The 27232-nt window shown below is 41.3% G+C and overlaps 2 protein-coding genes across 3 annotated transcripts in view; both read left to right on the top strand.

Annotated features, from left to right (window-relative positions):
• Positions 1–22714, top strand: part of trip4 (thyroid hormone receptor interactor 4) — a 48153-nt gene extending 25439 nt beyond the window's left edge. The window contains exons 13-14 of one of the 2 annotated variants that reach the window (XM_025053565.1): positions 18082–18140; positions 22511–22714. In XM_025053565.1, coding sequence (XP_024909333.1) covers positions 18082–18140; positions 22511–22603 — 152 coding nt within the window. In that variant the 3' untranslated portion in view covers positions 22604–22714. The remainder of the gene's footprint in view (positions 1–18081; positions 18141–22510) is intronic. The other variant, XM_008337071.3, reaches the window with a different exon arrangement.
• Positions 1–27232, top strand: part of znf609b (zinc finger protein 609b) — a 108412-nt gene that overhangs the window by 3805 nt on the left and 77375 nt on the right. The window lies entirely within an intron of this gene.

Raw genomic sequence — 27232 nt, 5'->3', positions numbered from 1 at the left:
AAGAATATAGTGTGTGCATATGTATATATGTATTATTTTCCCATATATAAATATAAGTGAGTGTGTAGATGTGTCTCTGTCTGTCTAGTTATTTTTATACTCTATGACTTTTGCTCAGGTTGAAAATGCAATTACTACTGATGTCGTCCGCCGGCTGAAATTAGGTTTCTCTAATTGTCTCATCACTCTCTCCTTGAATAAACCACAGCTTATAGGAGCAGCACACACAGTAACTTATTCACTCGTTTCCACTGGGTCGTGTTTTATCATGTCTTCTTGTGTTCAGACCAGTGAAATCCAGGGCAATACATATTGAGCACACTTTTGGGAATTGCTTGAGGCAAAAAGAAATCTATATTTACTTGTTCCCGTGTAACAATCCTGAGCCATGGGACTAGTAAGAATGAATGGCAAATAAATGATTCTCTTTATTTGGTATTATGCATTCAGTTCAGCTCTGTATACATTACGTTTCCTGCTTTTTGTTTTATTTAATTTGCTTTTCCCACACATGCATTATTGAGCTTGTGCCATATGTATGGCTCTGGTTCTCTGCACAGATGGCTATAACAGGATATATCCCCACTGAAAAGACTTGAGTTCAGTCTTGTTAAACTAACAATCTGCTGCACTGTTCGCTTGTTATTACCCTTGTTATTATTATTCTTGTAATTGTTGTTGTTTCACGTGTGGAATCACAGCACAATGGGATGGCAAATAGAGAAATAGTCTAACACATGTTCACCGTGTCTGAGCTGGTCATGTCCCCCTCCCTCCCCTCACCCCCCCAGAGTCCCTCTCTTCTTTAGTCATTCCTTTCCTCTGCCATTCATTGTGAGGCACAGAAAGAGGTCAGAGTAGTGGAAGTCCTGTTATGGTTATTTATTCATGGATATCCCATCTAATATTCATGCCTGTTTCTGTACTATCGGGGTGTAAAGAAGAACTTGCTGCCTCCGAGGCATCCAGGGCCAAAAATCAGATTTCAGCTTGAATGAGCCCTGTGGATGAAGAAGAAAGAAGAATGAGAGAGCACTGTTTCATGTGTTCTCTAGTAAATGAGAGGTAGGCCTTGAATGTGACAGGCTGTGTTTATTACTGATCTGTCAGGCAGTTAATGGGGATAGGAGAGGAGAGAGCTGAGCTGCTGAGCAGAGATCAGAGCACATGAGCGTGGAGGCAAGAAAGAAAGCCCTAAGCGATAAAGGTAGCCATGGTGGATTTGACTGTCTTTACAGATTCAACAAACACCATTGTACATGTGGAGCCACATTTATTGGAGGGTGAACTGTGTGTCTCATAAAGACTCAGCTAAATTATTGTTCTTAGCAATCCAAATATTTTTCTTTTTTATTCTGTGCTTGAAGGAGAATGTGTAGAGAGAATACCACGTTTCCTTAGAGAGTATGAATTTTAGCAGTCTCCACTTAACCTTGGCCTGTCTTTACATTCTTTCTTTGTCCGATGACACAAATATCTGAGCTGTACTTCTCACCACATTTTGCTGGGAATATAATATGGAACTAGAGCCTGTGCTATGCTTTCAACAGTTATACACAACATCATGATTACAAGATATACTCACATATATTCACTTCTATATATTCACAAAAACAACAGAAAAAAATATAAGGGATTTAAATCTTTTATTTGAAAATATAAAACCTGGGCTGAATGAAGCACTGGTGTAGAATCTGAAACCAAAATTTCAAATTGAATCTTGTCTTTTTCTAATTTTGTTTAATGTTTAATGCGTTATTATGTCTTAATAAATGAGATCCTTAAGGCTGGGAGTCTATAAACTAGGAGGATACGTCAGTTAGTAAACATGTTCTTATGTCAGGAAGTGTGAGATTTTAAAAGCAAAAGCATGGTAAATCACTTCTGTCAGGGGTTCCACCAGTGTATTAGTATATGTCTGTTTAGCATTGAGCTGTGTTACGATCGATTTCATAATAAATAAGAAAAAATCTTGAAATTCTGAAACAAACTTCAAAGGAAACCTGTTTAAAATATTGACTTTTGGAGAACTACGTCCATCTGACCTCTAAACTGTAGGAGTATTTAAAAGGAACTTATTAGTACCTAGTACAGAAAGGAAGTCTGATAGAAACACTACTGGCCAAGGTTGGGACTGCACCTGTGTGTGGGACTGTTGTGAGATCGTAATAACAGAAACGGCCACAAATCAGCTGGCCCTCACACTGCGGTTCTGCTGGCAGGACGCACAATCCAACAACTGGAACACAGCGAGGGGGCTGTTTTTATTTATGCACAACATTCAAAAAGCAGGACTATAAATAGTCATTGCTCTCCTGACATGGAGATTTCCTCAGACCATCGACCCAGAAAGATGACGGTCGTAATGGTCACGGCTGTAATACATTCCCCCAGATGCTAATGTGAGCACAGCGATAGCTCACCTGCACTCCACCATAATCAAACAGCTTCAGGCTCATCCGGATGGTGTTAACATCACAGCTGAAGATTTACATCGAGCATGCTAAAAGAATGTGCCACTGATTTTCACAGAGTATTTGGAATGTGCTACGAAGGGCAAAACATACAAGATTATGTGGATTCAAACATCAAGCACGCAAACTAAAGAGTTCCCCTGCCACACCTAGGTTGCTGGTCCTGACAGGGTTCCTGGAAAAGTGCTTAAAGACTGTGTGGATCAAGTTGCTACTGTATTCACCGTCATCCCTCAGTCAGGCCCTCATTCCTTCTTGACGATCTACTTGGTTTCCACCCTTTTTGTCCCCCCTCACCCTCAGCACTGGGTCTCCTCAGGGCTGTGTTGACTCATCTGCATTACTCACTGCATTACCCATGACTGCTCCCCCTCCCCACTCCAGTTACACCATCATAGATTTTGCTGACGACCCCACAATCGTAGGAGTTAAGATGGGTCAGCCAACGAAGCAGAGGTCAGCAGACTGGTCACACGGTCCGCAGATAGCAACCTATCAGTCAACACTGGAAAAACCAAGTTGTAGACATTAAGAAAGATAGCACTGAACCCCCCCACAGCTTTAAATTCTTAGATACATCTTGGACAGACTTACACGGTCAGACAACACCACAGCGTAGATGTGCGAGAATTCATCATGTAATTAGGTGGATTAGTAAAGATCTAGGATGTAACGTGAGAAGCTGCTGGTGCTCTGCAGCAGACAGAGACAACTTCAACTCCATTTAATGTTAAGGCAGTGACAATAGAGACCTTCCATTCTATTCTATTCTGTTCTATTCTATATGCAAAAGTCTTTAGACCTAAATAGAGAACATAGAGGAAACAATTTTCTAGTAATGATTTTTTTTCCCATTGGATTGATTGATTCCTTGGAGCTCAGTTGGTTAGTTCGATTGAATTGTTGGTTTTTGGTTCTTGAACCTACAAATATTTTTTGCATTCTAGTTCAGATTGTAACAAACTCTCACGAAGCATGCAGCTCAGAAACCCCTCTCCTCATGGAGATTGTACAGCTTGTCCTATAATTGGTTTATTTAATCTCATCTCCAGGCACTACATTTATACTGTTCATATGTAGGCGTAAAACGACAGCAGTACAACAGCATCGCAGTCGACCGTCTACCAACTTTCATGACCTGTGAAAGAAACTGTTATATATGTAACTGACAGACTGCTGCCAGCCACAAGTCATTAATTTATGTCCAGGCACATAGAAAGCAGTGTAATTGCCTGACTGCACTTGTGAGAAAGATCAACAGTGGTAATTCTACTGAGGTGAGACTGTCAGATTCCTGTCAGCTGTCACGGTTTTCACTGTGCCTGTTCCAAAGAACTGTTTGATTTTTGTAGTTTTCCCTCTTCCCTCTGAAAAGAAGCAGACAGATGTAATAGCCATTAGCCTCAGGGTACAGACAGCACCGATGTGTCAACAAGGCTTGACTTTTACAGTCCAAGTGAAGTCAGAGCAAACAGTGGTTGTGTAAAAACCTCAGTGCTTGAGCAGAGATCCAGAGGCACGGCTACATGGCGTCGCCTCAGGACTCCAAACAGACTGTGTCTAGTCCTCATTATAAGACTGCTTAAGACCGCATTCTAATTACTAAAATAAGAAATATGGGGGCGGAGGGAAACCAGACCCTTGTCCCCTCACAAACTACATTCACATGATGTCATTTATTAAGTGTACATACAACTTTAAATATATTCCACTTGTGAAAATATGGTCTGTACCTTTAATAAAATAACCTCCCACTCTATTTGATCAACATGCCGTGACTAGAGATACCAATGAAGGGTTAATATCAGGGCCAATACTTCATTGAAATACCAGTACACAAGTGAAAAACAGTATCAGGCCAACCAGAGCTTTGACTGCAGAAGATAGTAAAACCACACGGTGTAAAGATGGCAACTCCACATTTTACCTCCGGGCTTGAACTGGTTGCTCGTGCTACCTTGGATGATGTAGCCAAGTCAGGTTATAAACATTTTAAATTATTATATTTTCTTTCTTTCTCCTCACCTTGGAACAACACTCAACACTCAGTTCTTCATCCTAATATGATCCCTGTTTTCTGTAGCATATCTGAGATGAAAGCATTCAAGTTTTAATTAAAATGCAAGGGCAGTAGCAGGATATTTTCCTCCGTCTTTCTTCCTCCCTGATCAGCTCTCTCCCTCCCTGTATGTTTAGCTTGATCTCTTCAAATTTATTTCCTACTTTGTAACCAGAGGCAAGAGCCCTTGACTTGCTGCCCCCACAGCCGCAGCCAAGGCAGCCATTTAGGTTGTGATTAAAAATTAATGGTTGAGTGAGAGGCAGCAGGGAGGAGACAGCGTAGGGCAAAGAATGGAGGAGACAATGCAGAGACTATAGGCTTTTGAAAGAGTGAGAGTGTGAAGGGTAGCTGCTCCCTGATAAAGGATGTCGGGTTGTCTCTCTGTAACTGTTGTTGTGTTTAACTGCTCCGCTCACACCACAAATGTTGCATTACCGCTCTATTGGGCAACTTGTGTTGCACAACCCGTGTCTTTGGCAGAACTTATATCACTGTAAGACAAGCCTTTGTCCACATGAAGTGAGAAAAGCTTTGTAAATCATGAGCCTCATATCAGATAAATATTTCTGTCTTAAGTCATTATGTTTACCATATTCGGTAGATTTCTCCTTTCCAGGTGATATACTGTATATATATATATGACTAACCACAGAACAGCAGAAACAGCGTTGCTGAAGGGCAGATTTTTTTTTTTTTTTTAAAGTGTAGTCTCTGAGCTTTTCAAAAATGTCTGACGCCAGTGTTCTGTGAGAAATCGAGCCTTAAATTCCTTAAAAGACTTTCATGTATCCGGAGGAACGGAATTTTGATTCCAAAGTTTATTGTATTCAGAGCAGCTTTTTTGTGATTTCAGCTTGTAATTTTGCAAAGAAAAAGGAACATTTCCAGGGAAAAAACGACTGGGTCGACTTGCTTGTAGTTTTACGATCACTGCTCAAATGTAAAAATTTACTACATAACAAAGAATCCTCAGTTAAAATGGCTGACTTCCTAAATGCAAGTCACAGGTGAAGCAAGAATTGTAAAGTCAACCTGCCACACTATGCTCCTTATGTTCTTTTTACACCTCTTACATTATTTGTTAATTCTGTCCCATTTCCTCTGCTGCTGCTGCTGCTGCTGCTCCTGCTGCCATCACTGTTCTAGCTCTAGGTGTTATTTGCAATGCTAATGAGGCGAGGCAGAAGGTAATGGTTTATAGGGAAAAGAGGCTGCCTGGAAAGATAGTGATATGCTAATACAGCTCACTGTGGCTCATGGACGATTCACATGGAGGGTGACTTCACACACGATATCTTTCTAAATCTTATGGGCTCTTAGTCACCACAAGCCATCACCAGAACCTAATAAAATCAGTTCTGAGTACTTACTTACACAAACCAAATACGCAGGTGTCTGTCAAACGTAGAGAAAGCTTTGGTTTATATGGCAGCTAAGCCACAGTGAAGTTTAATCAGACCTAATTCCATTCCTTTGAGATCAGCTTTCCAGCCTGAACACTCCGGCCAGCCCTCACTTGTTTCTTCTTCCATTCTTGTTGTCGACCAGATGTTTTTAACATACGGCAAAAAACATTATTTGATTACAAGCCATGTTATCATCAGGCAGCCATTCAGCAGGCAGTTTCCCACCAATCTCCCTACAGTACCTGCAATTGAAATTACAGACACGCTAATGACAAACACAAGTACATGGGTTATTGAGTAACTGTGAGTGGTTTACTTAGCCGAGGCTTGTGCAAGAGTGTTTGTTTGTGAGTGCGTGCTGTTCAAAGTGACAGAAAAACACACAGGTCTGGTTTAGCTCTGATGTGAGCTCAAGCTGTAGGTTGTTGTTTACCAATGTGTTTTCAGCATCCTTGACATAAATAGGAATAAAAGGAAGGACGAACTGCTGCAGACGTTGTTTAAATCAGTCTCCCAGACGTGCATTCAGGCGTCACAAAACACGCAGACTTTAGTTGACGTTACGGGTGAATTTAGTTGTAGAAGTGTAATAAGATACCAACACAGAAGGACACTTTATGATTATGATTCACAGTCAATATGAAAACAACCTTTTCAAAAGTGCCATTTTTATTTCAATCACCATTTAAATTAAAATACCTTTTTAAATACCTCTTGTACTGTATTAAGGTTGTGCTACTGATACGTCTCTAAATAAAAATATTTCCATGCCTGGAAATTTCTTTAAATGATTATTTTATTTGCTACAAAGCGTCCTCAAACAGAAGAACTAATTACTTTTTTTTTTTTTTTTTTTTGTGATTCAACTTTTAACCAGTCTCTGGTCAGAGCAGACTACTGAGTTAAACAACAATGTTCATTAACAGAATCCTATCCTTATTTGACCAAGAACAGGTTTCACTGTGAAATAGTGTTTTGTAGCACACTGTTTACAAAGACTGTTTTATAGATTGCTGTTTTTGTTCTCTGCAGTTTGAGAAGTGAGAAACTGCAGCGCTAAACTCTGTCTTTGCATACCTGTAATATACCCAGTAATTACAGTACAATGAAAGAGTTTCCCCATGCATGAACAAAAAAAGGTGCAGTGAGGGCAGCAACACTTAACATTATTATTATTATTATTGAATTTGTTAGTCAATGTTGGTGATGAATTACTCCTAAAATGAACTAATACTCCTAATACTACTTCTACTACTGCCACTACTGTTAATACTACTACTAGATGATGTTGTTATTACTCAGGCACCTTGCTTTCTGTCCAATATCAAATGACTTCATCTGTTCTAATTACTGGATGATTTAGGATTTGACAGATTCGCTTGACTAAGCCAAGTCAAACAGATCTTGGGTTGGTTTGATATTGGAAAAGTTCACAGTGATGTCAGAGTCTGTACATGTCGTCAAATTTAATGAAACCTTGACTTTAATCCTCACCACAGTTAGAGTCCAGGACTGAGTCTGATCTTTTACTCTTAAAAACATCTGCAGATATTTTCTTTCCGAAATTAATCCAATCAGTTGAAAGACAGCATTCCGTCAATTTGAATTCTACACACGGAGTCAATACTTACGGAGCCGTCTCACTCGCACCAGGGGAAATAAGAGTTAGGAAACATCGAGCAGCTTGTTGCTGAACAAGGGGAAGCAAACGTGTCGACACCATGACAAACCATCTTTACGGATGTAAATGTCATTGGCTGCAGTTCATTAACACTGGGTTTTAGCTATGCTTTCCTGACTCAGTGAAACAACATGTGAAATATCAAAGGCTGTTGTAATACATAAAGACTTGAAGAATCTTTTTTGTTTGCTTACTAACAACATTTTGAGATGTTTGTGAATAATACCTGTGTGTTTTTAAATGATCTTCTTGTGATATGCAGGTTTTCAGTTATGGGTAGGAACAGTGGAGACAATGAGACTCTCCTAATGTTAACCCCTTAGTCACAGTACTCTATATACAATTCTCTGTTGTGCTATGTGTATAAAGAGATAAGGAGAGAAGTATTTTTGTGTTCTGCCTCTCACATGAGCTCCTCTCTGAAGTTCCAGTATTCACAGTTTGAGCTCTCGAGTTGTTATTTCTCTCTCCCACCCTCACCCTGTGCCTTCACATAGCCCTCTTCACACTTCACTTCAGAGCACCTGAGCTTCCTGAAATGGACACATGAACGCACACAAACACAAAGGGCACTCACATCAGCTCCAGCTGAGCCCCCTGCTTACAGTGGTATTAGGAGCAGCATCTCCCTCCGTCAGCTGTAGACTCTACCTGTGGTCACTGAGGGCCGGGGCAGATAGAGACCCACACCCTTCATTTACCTACTGTATAAAAAAACAGCAAACTGTTTCAAACATGTTTTGTTTTTTGGTAGTAGATGAGTCAAAGTTTTTGTCAAAGGACAAGTAACAAACAAAATGTGTTTAATGTTTGAAAAACAAATCAAAAGTACAACTGGTATTCAAAGCTCCTGCTTTGATCTCAGGCGACCCAGCTAGCATTAGTCTTTGGGCAGGATGTGGCCTGCAGGCTGTACAGTGCCCACGTCTGAGTAAGAGGATTTAACCTACTTCCACATACCAGTGGAAATAAATGGAAAATGTTGAATATTTACTATAGTTGAATAACTAGACCTGAGGTTTTTTTTAATGAAAAAAAAAAAAGACATTTCTTTGGAATCCATTTTGTCTTTCCCTTCACAGTGGTTGTATCAGTAGTAGTTTTCACACTGCTCTGGCAGCCTGTAATTTGGGGCTACCTGCTATCAGACTTGTCCTACCACAACCCACCTAAGAAAATACCATAATAAACTGGGAGACGTCTTTAACCAGTTCTTAGTTTTTGGCAGTACTCCTAGTAAATCAATAGTCACTGACTCAGCAGTGCTTGAACTCAAACATATATCTAAAATTGGCGTGAACCAGCATTTTTAAATGTACTTTTTCTACAGCTGATTTGTCGTATTATGTATCTTATCTTATCTAATGCCAATGGACCATATGGCTGCAGAGCAGAGGAAGTATAACCCCAGATGTAAAGACAAACTGAAGTTCTAATTGAAACTCTTTACCTCCGTTCATTCATCCCTCCTCCACCTTTAACTCCACCACTCTCCTTTAAACATGCTTTTAAATTTATTGCCGATTTTCAAGTGGTGCTGCTTTATTCTTCCAACAGCTCGTTAATCTCTCCAAGGGCAAAGTTGACCCACTTTACAAGCAGATCTGTGGAGTAAAACCCTAATCACTGCCCTCGTTTTCAGCCTTAGCCACGTCCTGGTATCTGTGTCTGGGTTTTTGTTAATTAATGCTTCTCTGCTCACCTTCCTCTCTGACAAAATAAAACAATATATACCTGTCAGAATAAAGACATGAGTACAGATATTAATGAAACATCAGGGAACAGTTAACCTGCTCTTTGTCCACATGGTCATTGCTCATGCTGCTGTAGCCTCCTCTCAGAGCCTCCTCTCAGAGCCTCCTCTCAGAGCCTCCTCCACTCGTTTTTACACAGAAGGTTACCCTGTGTCCAACATAACTCTACACTGTAATTCATCAGACTGAAGTCACCATTAACACTACACCCCATAAAAGCATGGAGCCATTCGGAAAATTTCCATCATTACCCGAGCCTCTTCACTGGCTCCCTCCCCCGCTTCAAAAAAAAAAAAGAAAAGAAAAATCAATAGCATCTGCTGCCTCACAGCTAAGCCTTACTGCTGAAGGAGACAAGCCACGGGTGAGCTAAATTGATTAAGTATCAAGCTATTTTTAGCACCATGGTTCCCATGTTTGTCCACACAGATGAAACAGTAAAAAGCAGAGTGAAAGTATGAGGTGATCATCGCTTCCATTATGTCTCTGATTAATAAGTGTGAATGTGTCATCAAGCCCACTGCCACCGCTGTTGAGGGAGTAAAAAAAAAATGATGAAAGAGCTGCAGTATCTGTGCGGCACGCATTCGTCAGATGACTACAGTGGTTGCGGGTAATTAGCGAGTGGCACCTACTGCTGCTAAGCTAACAAACGATGCGTACAACAGAACTAATTACATTTTGTGGCGTATTTGGCATAATTATCAACAGCACCCACCCACGCAGTCATGCTCTGTTGAAATGTTAGCCTGTTTAAGTGTTGCCACGGTGCACGCGACAGCAAACTGTTAATCAGGAAGAGGCTTCACTTCCTCCAGCCTGTGCGTTCCCCTCTCCCCCTCAGCTCACACTGCTTGTTTGCTCTGCATCTGTTTGAAGTGTTTACCTGAATAACACGGGATCACGTTGGGGGAGGAAGTGTTTGTTTTTGTGTTTATGTTCAAATAGCACTATAGATTTCCCCTCTAGTGTGGAGCCTCGGTCCTGTGGGTGTCATATTAATGAGTCACACACTGTATATGTTCCTCTGCTTTTATGCCAAGCCTTAACAGCCTTGCGGGAGGAACCATTTCTTTTTTGGATGAATTCATCAGTGTGTTGAGCGCTGGCATCTGTGTGCAGGAATAACACAAGTCAATTTCCATTTTTATGAACAATCCAGTTACCTCCGTCAGGGAGAGTGATGGAGAAAGGTCTGCTGGATCAATGTCATCATGTCTGTGACGTGCCAAGGAGCTAGTCCGTGGTGTTACTTACAAACACTCACACACACTCACACACACACACACACACACACCAATGCTAGGAACAAGTACATCCACGTTGTCAAACAAACACTGTTTTCCCAGCAGTCCACATTCTCCTCTCACTGTTTCTCACCCCTAAACAGACAGGATACATTCTGACATTTCACAGGCCCATCAGCAGTTTTCTGCCTGTGCATTCTGCAGACAGTCGGTCTGTGGAGACCTAAACATAACCTTGAGCTAACTTAACCTTGAGCTAAATGAGCTACTTAACCAGGCCCCAGGGACTGGTGTGATATTTGCTGGTCATAATGTTAGCCATGGGCTCTCCAGTCCCTCAGCAATAACCTGGAAATAAAAAAAGACATTACAAACACATTTGGTCACTTTTAAAGCTGCAGCTGTTATTATTTTTGTCAGAACTGCTTCTCATTCATACACATACGTCAGCCCTCGCTCTCACACACACACTCACACGCCATTTGATGTAGGCTTTTATCCAAAGTAGTAAGAATTATGTGCAGTAAAAGACTGGCTCTGGCACTGTTTGTGTTTTTCTCCCTGTGCCGAGCTGTGCAGCACCACATGGTCCGTACACAAAGATAAATCCTGGAGCAGTGTCAGATTAATCAGAAGTGATGGAGGCTATTAGCCACTGCCAGGTAAATAAAAATGTGTTCCCCATGATTCTTGTTGATGGCAGCAGCAGAACACAACTCAAAATTAAATCCCCTCTTGGGCTTTCATGGGCATGAGCTTAGGTGCCGTTAAATTCATCATCTTCACGTTTGGTGTGGTGAAGGAGAGGTTTGATCGACTTATTCTCTCAGAAGGAATAATTGAATTACACGACTTATTCAGGGTAACCCTTTGGATTTTCCACAAAAGCAAAAGGATGGAAATCTTTTCATGTTTTACTGATTAACTTTTTTAGCAAGATTTGCCAAAAATGTCCATGACATGTTCCAGACTTCAAATATATAGATGTGAGAGAATGTGTTAAACCACTACTCCGTGTCATCAAGTATCAACAGTTCATGGTTTTATACCCAACCATAGTTTTGGCCAGTGCAGTAGCATCAATAAAACCCACCTTTTTAACAGGTTCTGTAATCCTGAGTGTACTTTAATCACATGTGACAACGTGCGTACAGGAAGATGATGTGTTAAAGAGCCACATTTAAGTCCTTCATTTCAGCCACGGAAGTTGAAATATTAATTTGATCAGGATGTTGTTGTTCTGTTTATGTATCAAATTGAATTAGAAAACACTCTGTGTTAACGTGGGAAAATGTTATAGTTTCTTGAGTTGTTAAATTGACTGTGGAGTCAGGAGTGTTGCAGCCTTAGCAACAGCAAGGACGTCACTGATTCAGTCCCTGAAAACATGAAGATTAGCATTAGGTAAATGGTTCAGTCTAAACTGACCCAAGGTAAGAATTTGAATGTAAATAGTTGTTTGTCTTTTTACGTTTCCCTGTGACGGACTAGTGACAGCTGTGATTGGCTGCAGCTCCCCGGGCGCCCTGTGTTAGATAAATGGACTGTTAATATGTTAATACTATGTTCTAACACATTTATATTAAGAAGTCCCATGTTTCACAGGTATTTCTGTCTGTTTATACATTTATGCATGTCACAGTGTGTGTGTGTATACAGTACATGTAAATATAAAACCAGTAGAGAATGGCTCTCCTCACTGGGTCATTTCCCTGGAGAAGAGTCTTGTACTTGAGCTGACTGTTAAACAACAAACACTACTGTTACACCGCTGTGCTGGAACAAAGCAATACGTCGGTGTGTATGGAAATGTGTGTGTGTGTGTGTGTCTTTGTGAGCATGTTTCCTCCACCTTGTATCAGTGTGTTTGTGAGGAGAGAGCGCCTGCAGTGGTGTCAGCGGAGCTTTAAGATATTCAGCTTGCTGTCAGCACCAACACATTTCTCCCTCTGCACCGCTGCACAGATATGGAAATCCAGCCTCCTCAGAATGCAGAGCACCAGATCAGCTTCAATTTATTCCATTCTCCCAGCACCTTCCTCCCTCCTGTTCTCTCCACTCTGTCTCTGGTTTTATGTTTGGTCTTAGCAGCTCTGTTCAGAGCGATTGCCCTCAGTGAGAAATAGGTGAGAGGATTTCTTAGAAATCTGTTTCATTTTTAATTCACTATATGGCTCAAAAGCTGACTGTGTATGTGTGTATGTGTGCGTGACTTAAATGTCCAGGGTTGTACAAACTACATGGCATTAATACATTTGCAGGCAGGTATACACTATGTCCTTTTTACAACCTCAGTAATTACACTTGTAGCGGAGCAGCAGCACAGGCTGCTCGTGGTGGAACACAATTAGTCAGTTGCCGAGCGGCTCTTAAAAAGGCTATCTTGCCAACACACGGTGTCATCAGTAATCTAGTCTCAGTATAATCTAAATGCCAATGTCTGTCCTCCGTGATCCATCCCCTGCCTACACTACATTTACATTCTAATTAGATGTGGCCCAGGCTGCTTCATAAGGACTCTTTTTAATAATATGGCAGTATTCACCTTTTCACAGTCCCGTCGTGAGTGTGAAGGGGAAAAAAAGAAAAGAAAAACACTTTATATATCTTGTCCTTTTGACATTGTATCCGCGCTGAATTAAAGCAGCTTTTAAAGCCTTGAGCTCTCCAGTGAGTACAGTCTTAAAGGGCGGTCTTCTAGTCTTTAGAGGGTGAATTATAAAATCAATGGAGACGCCGTGTCAAAGAAGGAGCAGTAGTATGAAAACAGCACACCAATCGCACCTAATACGTCCAGAACAGTGAGGCATCAAGCATGTTTAATTGTCGTCCCTGTAGAGCTGCCTGTAAGATGTCTTTGAATTATACATTAGTCATAGCTACTCTTCCATGACAGCGTCCATATGAACCTCGTCGACTGATACACTTTGAAAATGAATAATTTAATCCGCCGTAATTTACTGCAACTTGCAGCTTCTTGAGTGGACGTTAGGACACAGATGAGATTTCCCTGCGTTTTCACAGACGGCGTTCTGTCGCACATGAACACCACGACGCTAAACTGAGATCGATAGTGTGACTGATTGATGTAGATCTAGTTGATTTTCAGTCATGTGGTTTCAACAACCAGCTGCTTTTAATGCTGTTTGAAGCCTTTGTAAAGAAAAGATCCTTTATATCTGGACGCCGCTTTGTTAGGAAGTCCTTATTAGATCCATTGGACATACGTGTGGGTTATTTTATGTTTATGTTTAAAACAAAGGGCTGACACATGAATTTTATTTACGTCCTCTGTGATGCTCTTGCCTCCAGCTGACTTCTCTGTTTCCCATCTGCTCGTGTATGAAAATGTGAACCTGGAGGCTCTGACAATAAATCCACTTCTAATGAATTATTACAACAACGTGGGAGGATTTTTCTCAATCTCTATCTGTTCTTAGTTGTTACTTCACTGTTTGCAAAACCACCGTAGGCTTGAAGAATTCAGCTGTGTCTGCAAATGCAAATGTGACTCGCTGTAAATAATGAACCTTTCTGCCCATTCATTCCAAGTTTCCAGGTTAGTGGAGTTGGCAGTGATTGACTGTCACTGTTTGGAATGGAAAATAAGGCGGTTGTTCTTCGACAGGAATTCTCATTCATGTCAACCTTAAGGCAAAATTGTATTTAATTTATTCAAAAGAACCTCCCTGTGAAACCGTTGCTCAGATAAACAGCACCATTAGCTGTTTTTATTTGAGAAGTAGCATTTGAGTTGTTACTGAGGTTTAGCTGGCTGTAAATACAAATGCCAGTCATGTAATTCCTGGAAATGCACTGTGTGTGTTGGTTGTTTTTAGCCTGCAGTGGAGCAAAGTGCAAGCAGGTGATGAATAGAGTTAAATAGCTGACTTGTAAAGCAGGGCTGGAATGTGGAAGTGATGAAGTGAACTGCTTTGTCTCTAATATTAAAATTACTGTTAAACCTTGAAACGTGTCAAAATGATCACAGATAAAATGACATCATCATTCCACCAGGGAAAGTTTTATTTTTACCTATTTAACCCAATGGAAGAAGTATGCGCAGAATTATATAAATATTTCCAGCCTCCATTCACTTATCGTTGCTCTAATAAATAGTCAATACACATGTTGCCGTTGCCTCACAATGGAAGGAAATCATTTTTGTTTCACTGAAGCACTTGAACCTTAAACTACCTTCACTATCTCAGTGGATTGTGGCTCAAACTTCAGGTCAGACGTTGAGGTTGGTCAGTGAATACGTCTGCAGCTGAGACTGACTGAAATAACTGTCAAATACATTGTGAGGTCTCATAGACTGATCAATACGGTTGAGAACTGGAGCTTCACCCAAGGTTTTAAAAGTCAACTCCTGTCACGTTCAACAGTACGAGCCAGCGACTCTGTGAAGCTACATTTTGAGTTCTTCTTTTGCATATTTCTTTCCTTATCAATCATTCCATCATTTAAATTTAAACAAATAAAGACAGGTGTGAAACACACACATTTACCTACTCTTATTAGTCTTTGTGTTCTATCAATATACAGAAAAATGCTCTCTGCCATATTGAGGAATATTGATTAATCTCCGTTAATTGTGATTAATCTACGGCTCCCCTAATTGGATTAACTGTTTTCATTGTTTGACAAGTACCAGATCAGTTGTTAAGAGTTCCGTGTTTGAATGAAACTCCAGGACTGCAGTGCTGCAGCAGACGGAGGGAAACTTTTTCTGGTCTTCTCTCTTTCATGGATGTTCAGCTATTAGGTGGTTGTTTATTGTGTACATATAAATAAACGCAGGAGAAGACACCTGCGCCAAGTCGCTGCAGATGGCATCAGGTCTACGAGGAGAATAATTTGGAGTTTGAGCCGCAGCCTGGTATTATACATATTCAACAGAATATTCTCGGTGAGAACACTTTAACTCTGACTGCAGTGTCAACAGGAGCCATAAAACACCTCTTTGTTTTTCAAGCCTTGGGAAGTTTGGGAAACTAATCCACTGAAGTGAAACTGAAACCTCACCAATTTAATGTGGGTTGATGCATTTGTGCTTCCAGTTTGCTTCCAGCACAAAATCAATGTTAGTTTACTGTGTGACTCTGTTGTGGAACTTAAGATTGCACACAATTAAAGTGGTTTCTGTCAGCAGATCTTTCCCTTGAAATAATCAGTGTCTGTTCTGCTGGACTCTGGGATGCAGGAACTCAGCACTGGTCAGATGTGTGCAGGTGGAAACAGGGAGCTGAGGGTTGTTTTGTTTTGTTTTTCCTCTTTGCTTAATTAGTCTAAGAACGACTGCTCATGTCACAGTGGATTTTAAACCGTTATTGACAAAACAGTCTTTACTGTTGACGGTGAATGGTTTTTAATTCTTTATGATTAACACGGACAGTTTGTGTTACAGATTAAATATGAGTTTAATGTCTACCTCGTTGTTGATGGTCTGTTTGTGAAGAGCAGTGACGTCAGTTAGGGACGTAACCATACACTCAACTCACGATGTGATTTGGAAAATTCTTTTGGAACAGTATGATCTCCAGACAACTTATGACCAAATACAATGATCCTTTATTTGTAAGAACTATTAATAACAGTCTTGTTTACATCATCTTAAATTGTTATCTTAAACAACAGAATACAAAAAATGCACATCTTCTTCACAGAAACTCTGCACATCACCATTTATCTCCTCTCACTGACCTCACTAACTGTCAGTATACTAAACAACAAAAGAATAGAAGTATATATGGTTATAAAGAATTATTAAAAGTAAATAAAACATCTCTTGTCACGTTTACATCAAAGATAAAATATCTGTCACTTTAAGGTTGTAAAAACGCAGGATTCTTAAGAATGAAAAAAAAAACCTCAACTGTTTGATGTTAGAAGTCTTATTTTGACACATTGAAACCCTGGTATTAAACATACTGTAGCGTCAGTGAGAGAAGAGAGTTTGTGGGGGAGAATGTGGGTGTCTGTCACTGTTGACAAACCTGAACTGCTTACACGTCAAGAATGGCAGACAGTAACTAGGCGTAGGTAGTCAAGGGAGACAACGACTGGTCAAACAGCTCTCTCCTAATGAGTGAGCTCGTTCAACATACAAACAATGAAGCTAATTTGATGGGCTTGTCTCACGGTGTGTACTGAGAACAAGGCAGACTAAGAAACTGCTGTCGGAATAGTCTGGAGTTTGTCTTTACTCTGTCAACTAGTGATCTTCATTTTGTATTTCCATGGTTGTGTAAAATTGTTATCGACCATCAGGGAAAATATGGAGGAGATTTTGATGATTTAGTTTGAAGTTAAGATTCGTTTTCCTCCGTGTTCAATCAAAAACTCTGCGACTTTGGTTTCAATAATGCTGTTTGTCTCAGTAATGATGACAAGTGAGCCTTAAATATTGTCAGTGTGACTTTATTTCTCAAAGCGCCTGTGACAAACTGTAGTTAGCGTGGGACTAAACTGCCTCCGTGACATACTGTTGGTAGCAGAAATCACTTAGCCATTACAGCCCCTCAGTGTCTGTGGGAACTGCTGGAGGCAGGAAGGTTTGGACAGACGGAGAGATGCAGAGAGACTGCTTTCTCTGCAGTTGGGAAGCGAGGACGATGCTTCTCCGTCACCCCTTGCAAACAGCATGCCAACACCAGACTCCAACAGCACCTTCTCTATCCACTTGTCAATGCAGCAGCTCTGCAGAGCAGGAAGGGAATGTAAATTAGCTGTGACTAACAGCAACAAGGGAATCCAGGCAATGGTTTCCCTCCTCTTTCGCTGTTCTCCCTGGCTACTGAGTGTTTTGTGTCCTCGCCCCTCCCGATCCCCTCAACCCCTCCCCCAACTCCTAATTGCAGCACTCACTGGGAAAAGACGGCTCTTAAAAGTGCCATCGCGGCAGAAGAGTTACGATACGCCAGCTTTACCTCGCGGGCTATTGCATCGTGTTTCTTTTTCTTTTTCACCTTCACACTGAAGTATTTGACAGCTGCACAGGTCCTTGCATGTTTCCCCCTCTGTGCAGAGCAGTATCTAATCACACAGTTGCACCAGCACGGCTTTTGTAGTAACACATTCTTTTGTTGTTAAATGGAGATATTGTTGGACAGATTTTTACTGCCTTCTGAGAGGAGACTCTAAAGAGGATCAGGGACAGGTGTGGGTGGCTCTGCTGGCAGAGTGTGAATAATGTGAGGTGGAAAACTGTTTACATAAAAGCAGTGCGTGCAGACACCTGTGTTGCTAGTGAGTCAGACTTGTTGTTTAAAGCCCTTTAAGTCAGCATTACGAGTAGAATAAGGGGCTTGTTGTTTAAAGCCCTTTAAGTCAGCGTTACGAGTAGAATAAGGGTTTTTTTTTTATTGGTTCCTAGAATTGTTTGTTCATAATTAACTATAATAAACCATAATTCATAAAATTAAATGAAACCTTTTAGTCCATTATCATTACAGGTAATTCATCAAGGACATTCTGGCCAATGGGACTAGTATTCTGGAACTCTCTTTTTAAGGTGGGCAACTATAAATATATTACAATTCACAGCATAAATCATCATGGGAGTAAATGTGTATACTATATTTGAAGTACTGTTTATTGTTTCAGCATGTAGTCAATTCATTCTTGGACTATTTTGACCATGGTTTTAATATTAACTCTGGTGCCTTCTGTTTGTAGTAGTAGGAAAGAGTAGATATGTATTCATTGCAGTACTTGGGCTGTGATCATAGTACACTGTTAGTGGCTAGAATTACCATTAGGGATTAAAGTTACTGCACTAAAATAGTAAAGGTCCTACTTTTCAGTTTGTTCATGAACACGAGTAAAAATGTGGAGTTCAACAAGGTTCATCACAGCTCACTTTTAACCAGGATTTAAAAATTATTCACAAAAACCTTGCATTTTCTGTTCAAAGAGGGAAAGTAGACACACATTCATCATTTGTTCTGTGGTTCAGTCAACACTTATTATTCTTCACAGGCAAAGCTGTACTCAAACTATTATTAATGTTATGATTGTCATTCTTACTACAGGGAATTTGTGGCACACTGAAGCAGACTAAATCCTGCATTTTAATTTTCCCAGTGCGTAGCCAGTTACCCAGAAAGAAGGAGACGCAGAGATTCTTCTGATTATTATTGCAAGGAAGCTGATAGACCTGCATGTTATTGATTCAAGGGAGGATGTCAGTGGACCTCTGCTGCAGTCCAATAAATACTCTCTGCTCCACTGGCCTCGGATTTTCCAGGGATTATCTAAGTCCATTTTCTATCATTGATGAGTAGCGTCCTCCCCTCAAATGTAATAGGAACAGCATACGTGCTGTCATTTTTACGATTGTGTAACGGCGAATATCCAAGTGTGGTCTGGCGTATTTATGTGTGTGCCTGTGTGTTCCGCCGTCTTGATGAAGGAAAGGTTGTCCTCAGCAGGCAACCTGTGCCTATTTTTATGGCCTCCTCCCCAGCTGCAGCGTGTGGGCAATAAACCTCTCCAGCAATCTCCAAACAGTGCAGCAATCAATGGGAAATTATCTCAGCCAATCGATGGGCCAGCCTTTCCATTTCTCCCTCTCTCTAACTCTGCCTCTGTCCTCCTCCGTATCATTTTCTCCCTGCTCCCCTCCCAGCCTCTGTCCCTCTCCTCTTCCCGGGGCTCATTTTTGCTGTCTCTCTGTTTTTTCCACCTCCTCCTTCACTCACACCCCCCCCCCCCCCCCCCCCCCCCCGCCCCCTTCTTTGCTTGCATTCCTTCCAGGTCTCTCAGCTCTGCCGCACCGACACTCAATTGCGACAGCTCAGCAGCTCCAAAGCCATTAACAAAAGTCGCCTTCACACGTGGAATATGTAATGCTGTTGGACGGACATTCCTGGAGAATACAGCGAGTCTGAGTGGTTCATACAACCACACAGTGTACCTTCTGACAGCCATGACAACAAGGCTGCTCAGTGCAGTGTCTGTTGTTGCTGTTGTCCCAGTTTTTCCATCATTAGTTGCACAGAACATTGTTGTTTTCTCCCCCATTCCACTTATGGATTTATTTTAATGAGGTCATAAAATTGCCTGAAGAGTGCTTCTCCAACTGTTACTCTGGAATAAGAAGTGGTTTCCAAAGTTCAGTCCTTAAAGAGCATAAATACTCACTGACAGAGCTGACAGTACAGCTGTTAATGTCACGGCTCCGCTGGACGCTTTCACACATCGGCTCGAGGACGTTGACTAATCCTGAACAGAGACACAAATAATCCCGAGAATGAAACTAAACTGATGATTTAACAGGGAGAAAAACAAATATCTCTCCATTTCAAAAGAGGCAGTGAAAATTCAGAGAGAATATTGTATTTGTCAGCCATTGATCTTCATGTGGAATCATTTGCTGGAAGTTGAGTGTCTTTGTTAACGTCTTTAGAGGACAACACGTCAGTGTCTGCTTGTCACTCTGCCTTCATGAGGCAAATCTTAGCTCAAGGATCAAGAATCTGTTTCTTTATTTTAATTAAATAAAAACACAAAACATTAATATCTCATTACAGGGTGTCATCGACTGACGGCGTGAGTCAGAACTCACATATTGTATATAAGTACATCATCTACGCTAACAGAGGTGACATCATAATCTAGGACAAAAACATCAGAAGAGTCTGACTTAATCTTGGGAGTCATAATGAACATAAGAAAGCAAATGTAGCACAGTCCAGTGTGTGGCGTACACCTCGTGGATGTAAACAGAGGCGTCCTCCGCATATAGCGCCACATGACAACGTATTCATCCGCTCCACTCGCAAAGTAGATTCAGTGTAAAATGTATCTTAACACTGTATGTCAGAATGACAGAACAAGACTATTAATAAATCTATGGCAGATGCTGACGTAGCCACGAAACAGCGTAGGTCGTAAACTGAGGACTCCTGGTACTGATTCATAGTAATGTGGGTCCTTTTATCAAACTGCTGTTTGGTGTTAGTATAAAACTATTCATGAGGATGGTTGGAGCAGAGCAGGTGGTGCCGTTGTGTTGCATGCCTCGGGTTGTCGGTTCCATTCCCCCAGGTAGATGGCAAAACCTGTAGTGTGAAGTTCTATGGACGCTGTCACTATATAATTACAGAGCATTAACCATTCAGTCAAACAGAGGTAATCAATGGGAACAGACATGCAGTCATGGTCGTTAAAATGAAGCAGTGACTGTTGCACAAGACATTCTGGTCATGTGGTACATACCCCTAGCCACTCAGATATCAGGACGCCCAAATTTTCCTCAATATTGACCCCAGATGTCGTACTCTCAAGACGCCCAAAAGGAAAGGAGTTTGGAAGAGTTACAGCATTTGGAGCGTTAGCAAAATCCTCAGAATAAAAAAAAAACATGTCTGCTTATGCTGGCACCGCAGCGCTCTGGTTCTGGCTCTCCAGAGTTCAGCAGCCTGCCATGGCAAAGAATTTTATGACTTAGTTATTGGGCTTTTAACATCCAATATTCATTTTTCCACTTAAATAAACAGTATAGTTAAACCTCGTCTGCTCAGCGTTTCCAAAAAGCCGTCTTTAAAACTATGTGCATTCGTGTTGGGGCAGATTTATCGGTTAGCATCATCTTGGATAACCTTTTTGGCAACCGCCGTCCGAAAAACATCCAGAGGTGTTTCCACACCTCAACCACACTTGCTCCCGGCTGAACGCAGACACTGACAGCCATTCAGACAGGCTTGGAAATGGAGAGCAAACAACCCTTCTCCTGAACAACTTGTTTACGCTGCGACGACCCACGGAGTTCAGCCATAACGTGACAACACGAAAAAAAGAAAAGCACAAGTGACAGCCTCCACCCCTGCCTGTCACACTTGCATCATTTTCCTCCCTGCCTCAGCCGGAAGGAAAAACATCCAGCTTATGGCACGGCGTGACAAGCAAGGAGGCATGTGTTCAGCAGAAAGTCAGAGTTTATTTTTTTACCTCGCCGGTAAGGATGGCGGTCCATACAGGTTATCAAAATCAAGACTTTTTTCTTCTTTTTTTTTTCTTACCCTGGCACAGTCAGAGAATGCTGTTATAAAATGTGAGTGACAGTGGAAATAATTTATTGCCACGTGTCGATTCCATTTCACTTCACTCTTTTCATACACAGACTTTCTAAAAGCATTAATAAATACAGCAGCATTGTTGGTAATAGTAATAGGATGCCACTAATAGTGGCATTCCAAGTTCATGAGCTTTAGTGAGTGATAATTAGTTAGCGTGGAAATTCTTACAACAACAGTCGTCCCTGTTCTGTGTCATAGAAACGGTGGTTTCCTTAACAACAAGTCGGTGCAGGTGCTTTTCCCCGAGCTGAGCTGCAGAATCCAAAAGGATTAATGACAGGATTGTTACGCTCTTGGCAGACGTGGAAACATGCACAGACACTAACAATCCCTGGATACACCCAAGAGCTGCACTCAGCATTGCATGTGATTATGAAAGGATTGACTGACGATTGCTTTTCCTGCCATCTGTTGGTTTTAATGATTGTGTTAACCTGGCGCATTCATGTCTTTCTTTCATATTCCAGACACGTTTCAAAGCTGAAGAAGAAAAAAAATCCCACATTTCTTTACAAAAGCAGTAAATACTTTTTCATGCTCATTTCTCTAAGCTGGCCTCACCAGTAACACTTCATTAAATCTCTTTCAAACGTAGTATTTTTATTTTAATATTCTGGTAGTTTTATAAATGCTGTCTAATCCACTAAGTTCTTCTCTTCCTCTTACCCGTCTCTGTTCGTTCCTCTAAGACTAGTCGACCGGACGCTGCCTGTAATCTGTAGACCTGGAGCCCTCAGAAAGGTCATCGTGTCCCTTTGATGGTGTTTTGATTCATCCTTTCCTGGTCTTTATTCTCTTACAGGGAAGCTGGAGAGTCAGTACCATCAAGGTGCCAAGAAGGGCCTGGTCCCATCGGCCGCTGACTGACATCACAGGAGAGGCCAACAGAGACTAACAGGATGTGATGTCTTTAAAGTTTGGTTTTCACTTCAATCAATCCTTATGTTTGAGTACACAATGGAATACGTCCAAATGATTATATAAATAAAAAGTCTTTCTATTCAAATGAGGGTAAATTATTTCAGTGTCCAACAGTGAATGAAATGTAGGGTTTAGAGTAAAAAGATTAGTTTTTTGGCTGCTGTTGGTGTCTTCAGATCGGTCTCATCTTGGAACAGGCAGTAGGGTTGGTTCATCAGGAACTTATTGACACAGCTGGAGTGTAACTGATCTTGTGGTTAAAACAGCTTACAAAATAACGTAGTCAAATATGAACTGCTTCCTGACACAGTTTTCAAAAACAGGTTCAAAACAGAGATTCAGTCTCAGAGTCCAGTGAAGTTCATCGTTCCTTTTCTTCTGATCTTCTTGTTTTGTAACAGAATTTCGTGTAATCACTAGGCATATTGTTAACAGGATCATGTTGCATTGCTCTTGCAATGATATTCTGACCACATTTGGAGGTAACTGTAAGGAGACTCTGGTGGATGACAGGGTTTGTCCTCTGGACTAGTTATAATGCCCGTGCTCTGAGACTGGCCTCAAATGGAGGAGTTTTTACTCAGAACCAGATTTTGTGGGATCGTAGGACTGAATACCAATATTATCCAGTCCTGCACCGAGACCACTACCTCAAATAAATGAAGTGCCTCCAGCTGTCATCTGAACTGCAGCTCGTTTATTCACTTCTTTGGATTCAGTTGAAACGTTGGACTGGTGTAGAATTTTAAACATTTCTTATTTCCTGTCAGTGTAACTATTACTAATACTGCACGTCCAATCATATGCACCGCAGTGCCATGTCTGCAGGCACTGACTCACAGTATCTGTGACTGTCAGATAGTGTTTAACGTCACATTCATTTGAGTTCGTTGCTAACAAAACAACTCACCGTCAGTGCCTTCTTCTACCTAATGTGAGGCGTGAATATTTCTTCCTTTGTGAATATCTATATAATTCTGTGATATGACGACAGGATTTAAACATACACTTCTCTTCTGACTTCACTTTCAGACTGGTTTGGCTTGTTTAGTGTTTCTGGCTGAGTATTATAATTTACCTTTCAGTGTTAAGTTGTGTGTACAGAAGACTCTTCGACAGCTGGTAATTCTGCGTATTACCACACAGGAGAAGTAAAGACAAAAATGAGTGCTGCAGTAATGGGTTCATGTGTGTCATTTTTGTAACCCTGCGTGGTGGACGTCATGCGTGACTTTTTATTCCCTGCAGAAGTATTTAGGAAACCACTGGGTATTTTTGGACGCAGATGTATTTTCAGTCCAAACAGCTGGTGTTGTCCAGCCTGAGTCTGTGCTCCCCACTCCTCCACCACTGCCACATTTTGATATTGAAGGTAAATATTTTATTAGTGGTTGACATGTGGTCACCGGCGGTGGTGAAGTGTAACACGTGTCATCTGCTGCTGTTTGCGTCATTTTAATAGCAGCTCCCCGCGGCGGTGCTAACTCACTGGGATCCATTGTTTCTTTCATTCATCCATCTTTTAGCTCCTAATCCTTGTGGTGGAGGCTGAGACGCGGGAGTCAATCCCAGTGTGTGACGGCGTCGTACACCCTGAACAATTCACCAGTCCATCACAGAGCTACTGCTACAGACAAGCATTCACACTGACGCCTGTGGTCAATTTAGAGCGTGGGGGTCAACTCCGTTCACTCGAAATTTAAAACACAGTCCAAGTGGCAGGACAAACAGGATGAATGTTTATTGAGCGGTCTCGCACTGACAGTATTTTAACCAGAAAAAAACGAATCACACAGACAGATCTTTTTTCTTCAATACTGCAAATTAAAATTAAAATATCAAGCATAATAAGAATATTGTTACACGCCAACCTCAGAAAAACACCAAACTCTGTACTGTTGACTTATTCTAAGGTAACAAGATACACGTTTAGCTTTGGTGGGCCACATAAAATGACTTGGAAGACTGAAAGTGTGGAGTGTGAACGGCAGTTATTCTAGACACAGACAGTCACTACTCTCTCCTTCTGTTTTATTTTCTTATCTTTATGTTTGTTTTACAAGTTTGTTCCTGAAATGACAAGAAAAGCCAGTCTCATTCCTTGTACAGTACATATGGAGCTGTAGATATTTATCACCAAAACTAAAATAAATATCCTGTATAAACAGAGCTGCAGAGCCGTCACTTTTTTTTTTTTAAGATTAAATCGACTGTTAAATCCACACTTGTTTAAAAGCAGAAATGCTCCGACACCATCATATTGTGATCGGTTAGTGTGTCTGCATGAGAGATAGTAAAGTATTAGAGTGGATTTTTCACACGGCTGACATTATTGATTGACTGACAGAAGACGCTCTGCTGCGTCTGCCTTGTTGTGAAACTCCACACAATCAGTGTGCAGTGTCGCTAAAGGAATTCACTAATGAGCTGCTGTTAAGTGTGACTCACAGGACACGGTTTAGAGGGTATAAATAGTATAAAAGGGTTATCAGATCATCTACTTCATTGTGCCACCGTCGCCGCCATCACTTCCTTTCAAACCACGTCTGAATTCAGGCGCCCGACAGCCACTTGGTCTTTAGAGCTTAACACAAAAATACACAGAAGGAAGTTGACATTTTTATTACAAAGTCTTTCCCTCTGGGTCAGATGCTGTTGTGACAGGCTTTGACTGACAATGTGCTGTAATTTTCTGTTTCAACATTTTCCCTTCCCTTTGGTTGCTGTGTATTTATTTCCTTCTGAATGTGTTGAGTGCCTCCTTGACTAAAGCTCTTTCTAGCCCCAGGGTGTATTTCACCATGGTTTGAAAAGCATTGCGTGAGTCACCGACACACACACACACTCTCACACACACACTCACACAGAGCTGCTATGTTTTTGCCAGTGCCTAGCATTGTAATTCTTTGTTGATTACCTTAGGTTTACTCTGTTTGAGTTGCAGATTAGCTACAACTCTGCTCAGCTCCATTCACTGTGAGGACGCATAATTGCACCAGCCCTCCCAGTAATCTCCCTCCCAGTGAATGTAAGAGGTCTCTTTTGTCAATTTGCTCCATAGAAGGCTGGGGTTTTTTTGTCAGAGGAGCTGCTGAAGAATTTACTAAATTCACTCCTCACTGAATGAACGATGACAGCTACTTGCCCCATGGGTGGCCTTTTCTATTCTTTATTTTATATATATACCAGATCTGGGGCATTTCTCCAGATGAGAGCAGACGCCCAGGTTCACATAAACACGGCCTCTGTTCTGTTACCCTTGAGGACATGCAGTTTCCTCTGAGGCTCTTCAGAACCACGCTACATCGTCATGTGCTGTTGGTTTTCCGCTCACAGAAAGTTGATGTGATGCTGCGATGTGGAGTAAATGCTGGAGATGCTCTGAATAATAAATCTGCCTGTGTCTGTGTGGAACACAGGGAGCTGCAGCGGAGAAGGTGCCAGAACCAAACAAGTCCGCCCTTTAACAACCAGATGAATGGGTTTGATTGACATGTTCTGACAGCATCATTAAATAGGAGTCTGAAGTTAAAAACAGTTTGGTCTTGTCATAGCTTGGTAAACAAAGTTACCTGCAGATGATGACAGCTCTTTGGGATCAGTGCAGAAATAACAAACCATTACAAGAACGAGTATTTTCATTTTTTTTTTTACCCGCCGAGTACCACCAAGCAAAGACGTATTAAATTAGACTCTCTGTACAGTTAACACAGTCATGTGACCAGAAAGTGAGCGGAGCTTTGGTGTATTTCAATTGAAAACACTGTCTCCTTTATTCCAGTAAACAAAGTGATGTTTGTGCTAGCTAAGGCGCATCTTCATCTTATGTTTTGTGAACATACTCGTACCTCGACAGAATAAATCTGACATTCATTCTTGCTCCTGTCTTCCTGATGTGGAAATTCCTGGGACATCATTTTTTGACTAATGTGTAGCTGGTTGTGGTTCATCGCTGTCACGGAGTATGAGTATGAGTATGTGGATTTGAACGAAGTACCAGACACGATATTGATACTGGTCTCAGTATGGTGGCAGTGGTGGCTGAGGAAGCGGACTTGGCTCCATTAGCTTGCAGGTTCGACTCCGCTAGCCCCCGAGGTTCCACTGAGATGCACTGTCCCCAGACAATGTTCCTCGGAGGACTGAGCTGCCCCCTGCTGGGTTAAAAGCAGAGGCCACATTTTGCTGTTTGCGGTGGAGTTCAGTGTCACAGTGACACAAATCATTTTCAGTATGGGTAAACATCAGAAAACAGCAGAGTTATTTTTTTCAGAAAGACCTGAGAAAACCTGACGCCTGTGAGCCCACAGTCATTAAACACAGAGGTGAGAGTTTACATGAATCACGTTTAATTGTTTTCCTTGTTCATTATGTTGTATTGCCGGTGCAGGGACTTGAAAATTGAACTGTTTTGGAGAATTCTTTTTGAAGTATATGAACCAATTACTTCATCCGACACACCACTCTAATGTTCCGTCGCTGCTCTATTTATCTGTGATTGCTTGTTGATTGATCTAATGAAATAATTGGATGTTGCCGATCAGCTTCTCACTCTTTTCGCTAATGGCTGTTTAATTTGACCACCTTTTGAATGGGTTCCATT

This window comes from Cynoglossus semilaevis, unplaced genomic scaffold, assembly GCF_000523025.1.
Source record: "Cynoglossus semilaevis isolate Cse_v1.0 unplaced genomic scaffold, Cse_v1.0 scaffold1721, whole genome shotgun sequence".
Taxonomy (NCBI): domain Eukaryota; kingdom Metazoa; phylum Chordata; class Actinopteri; order Pleuronectiformes; family Cynoglossidae; genus Cynoglossus; species Cynoglossus semilaevis.
The sequence above is the reverse complement of the archived record's forward strand: the minus strand, read 5'-3'. Positions and strand labels throughout refer to the sequence as shown.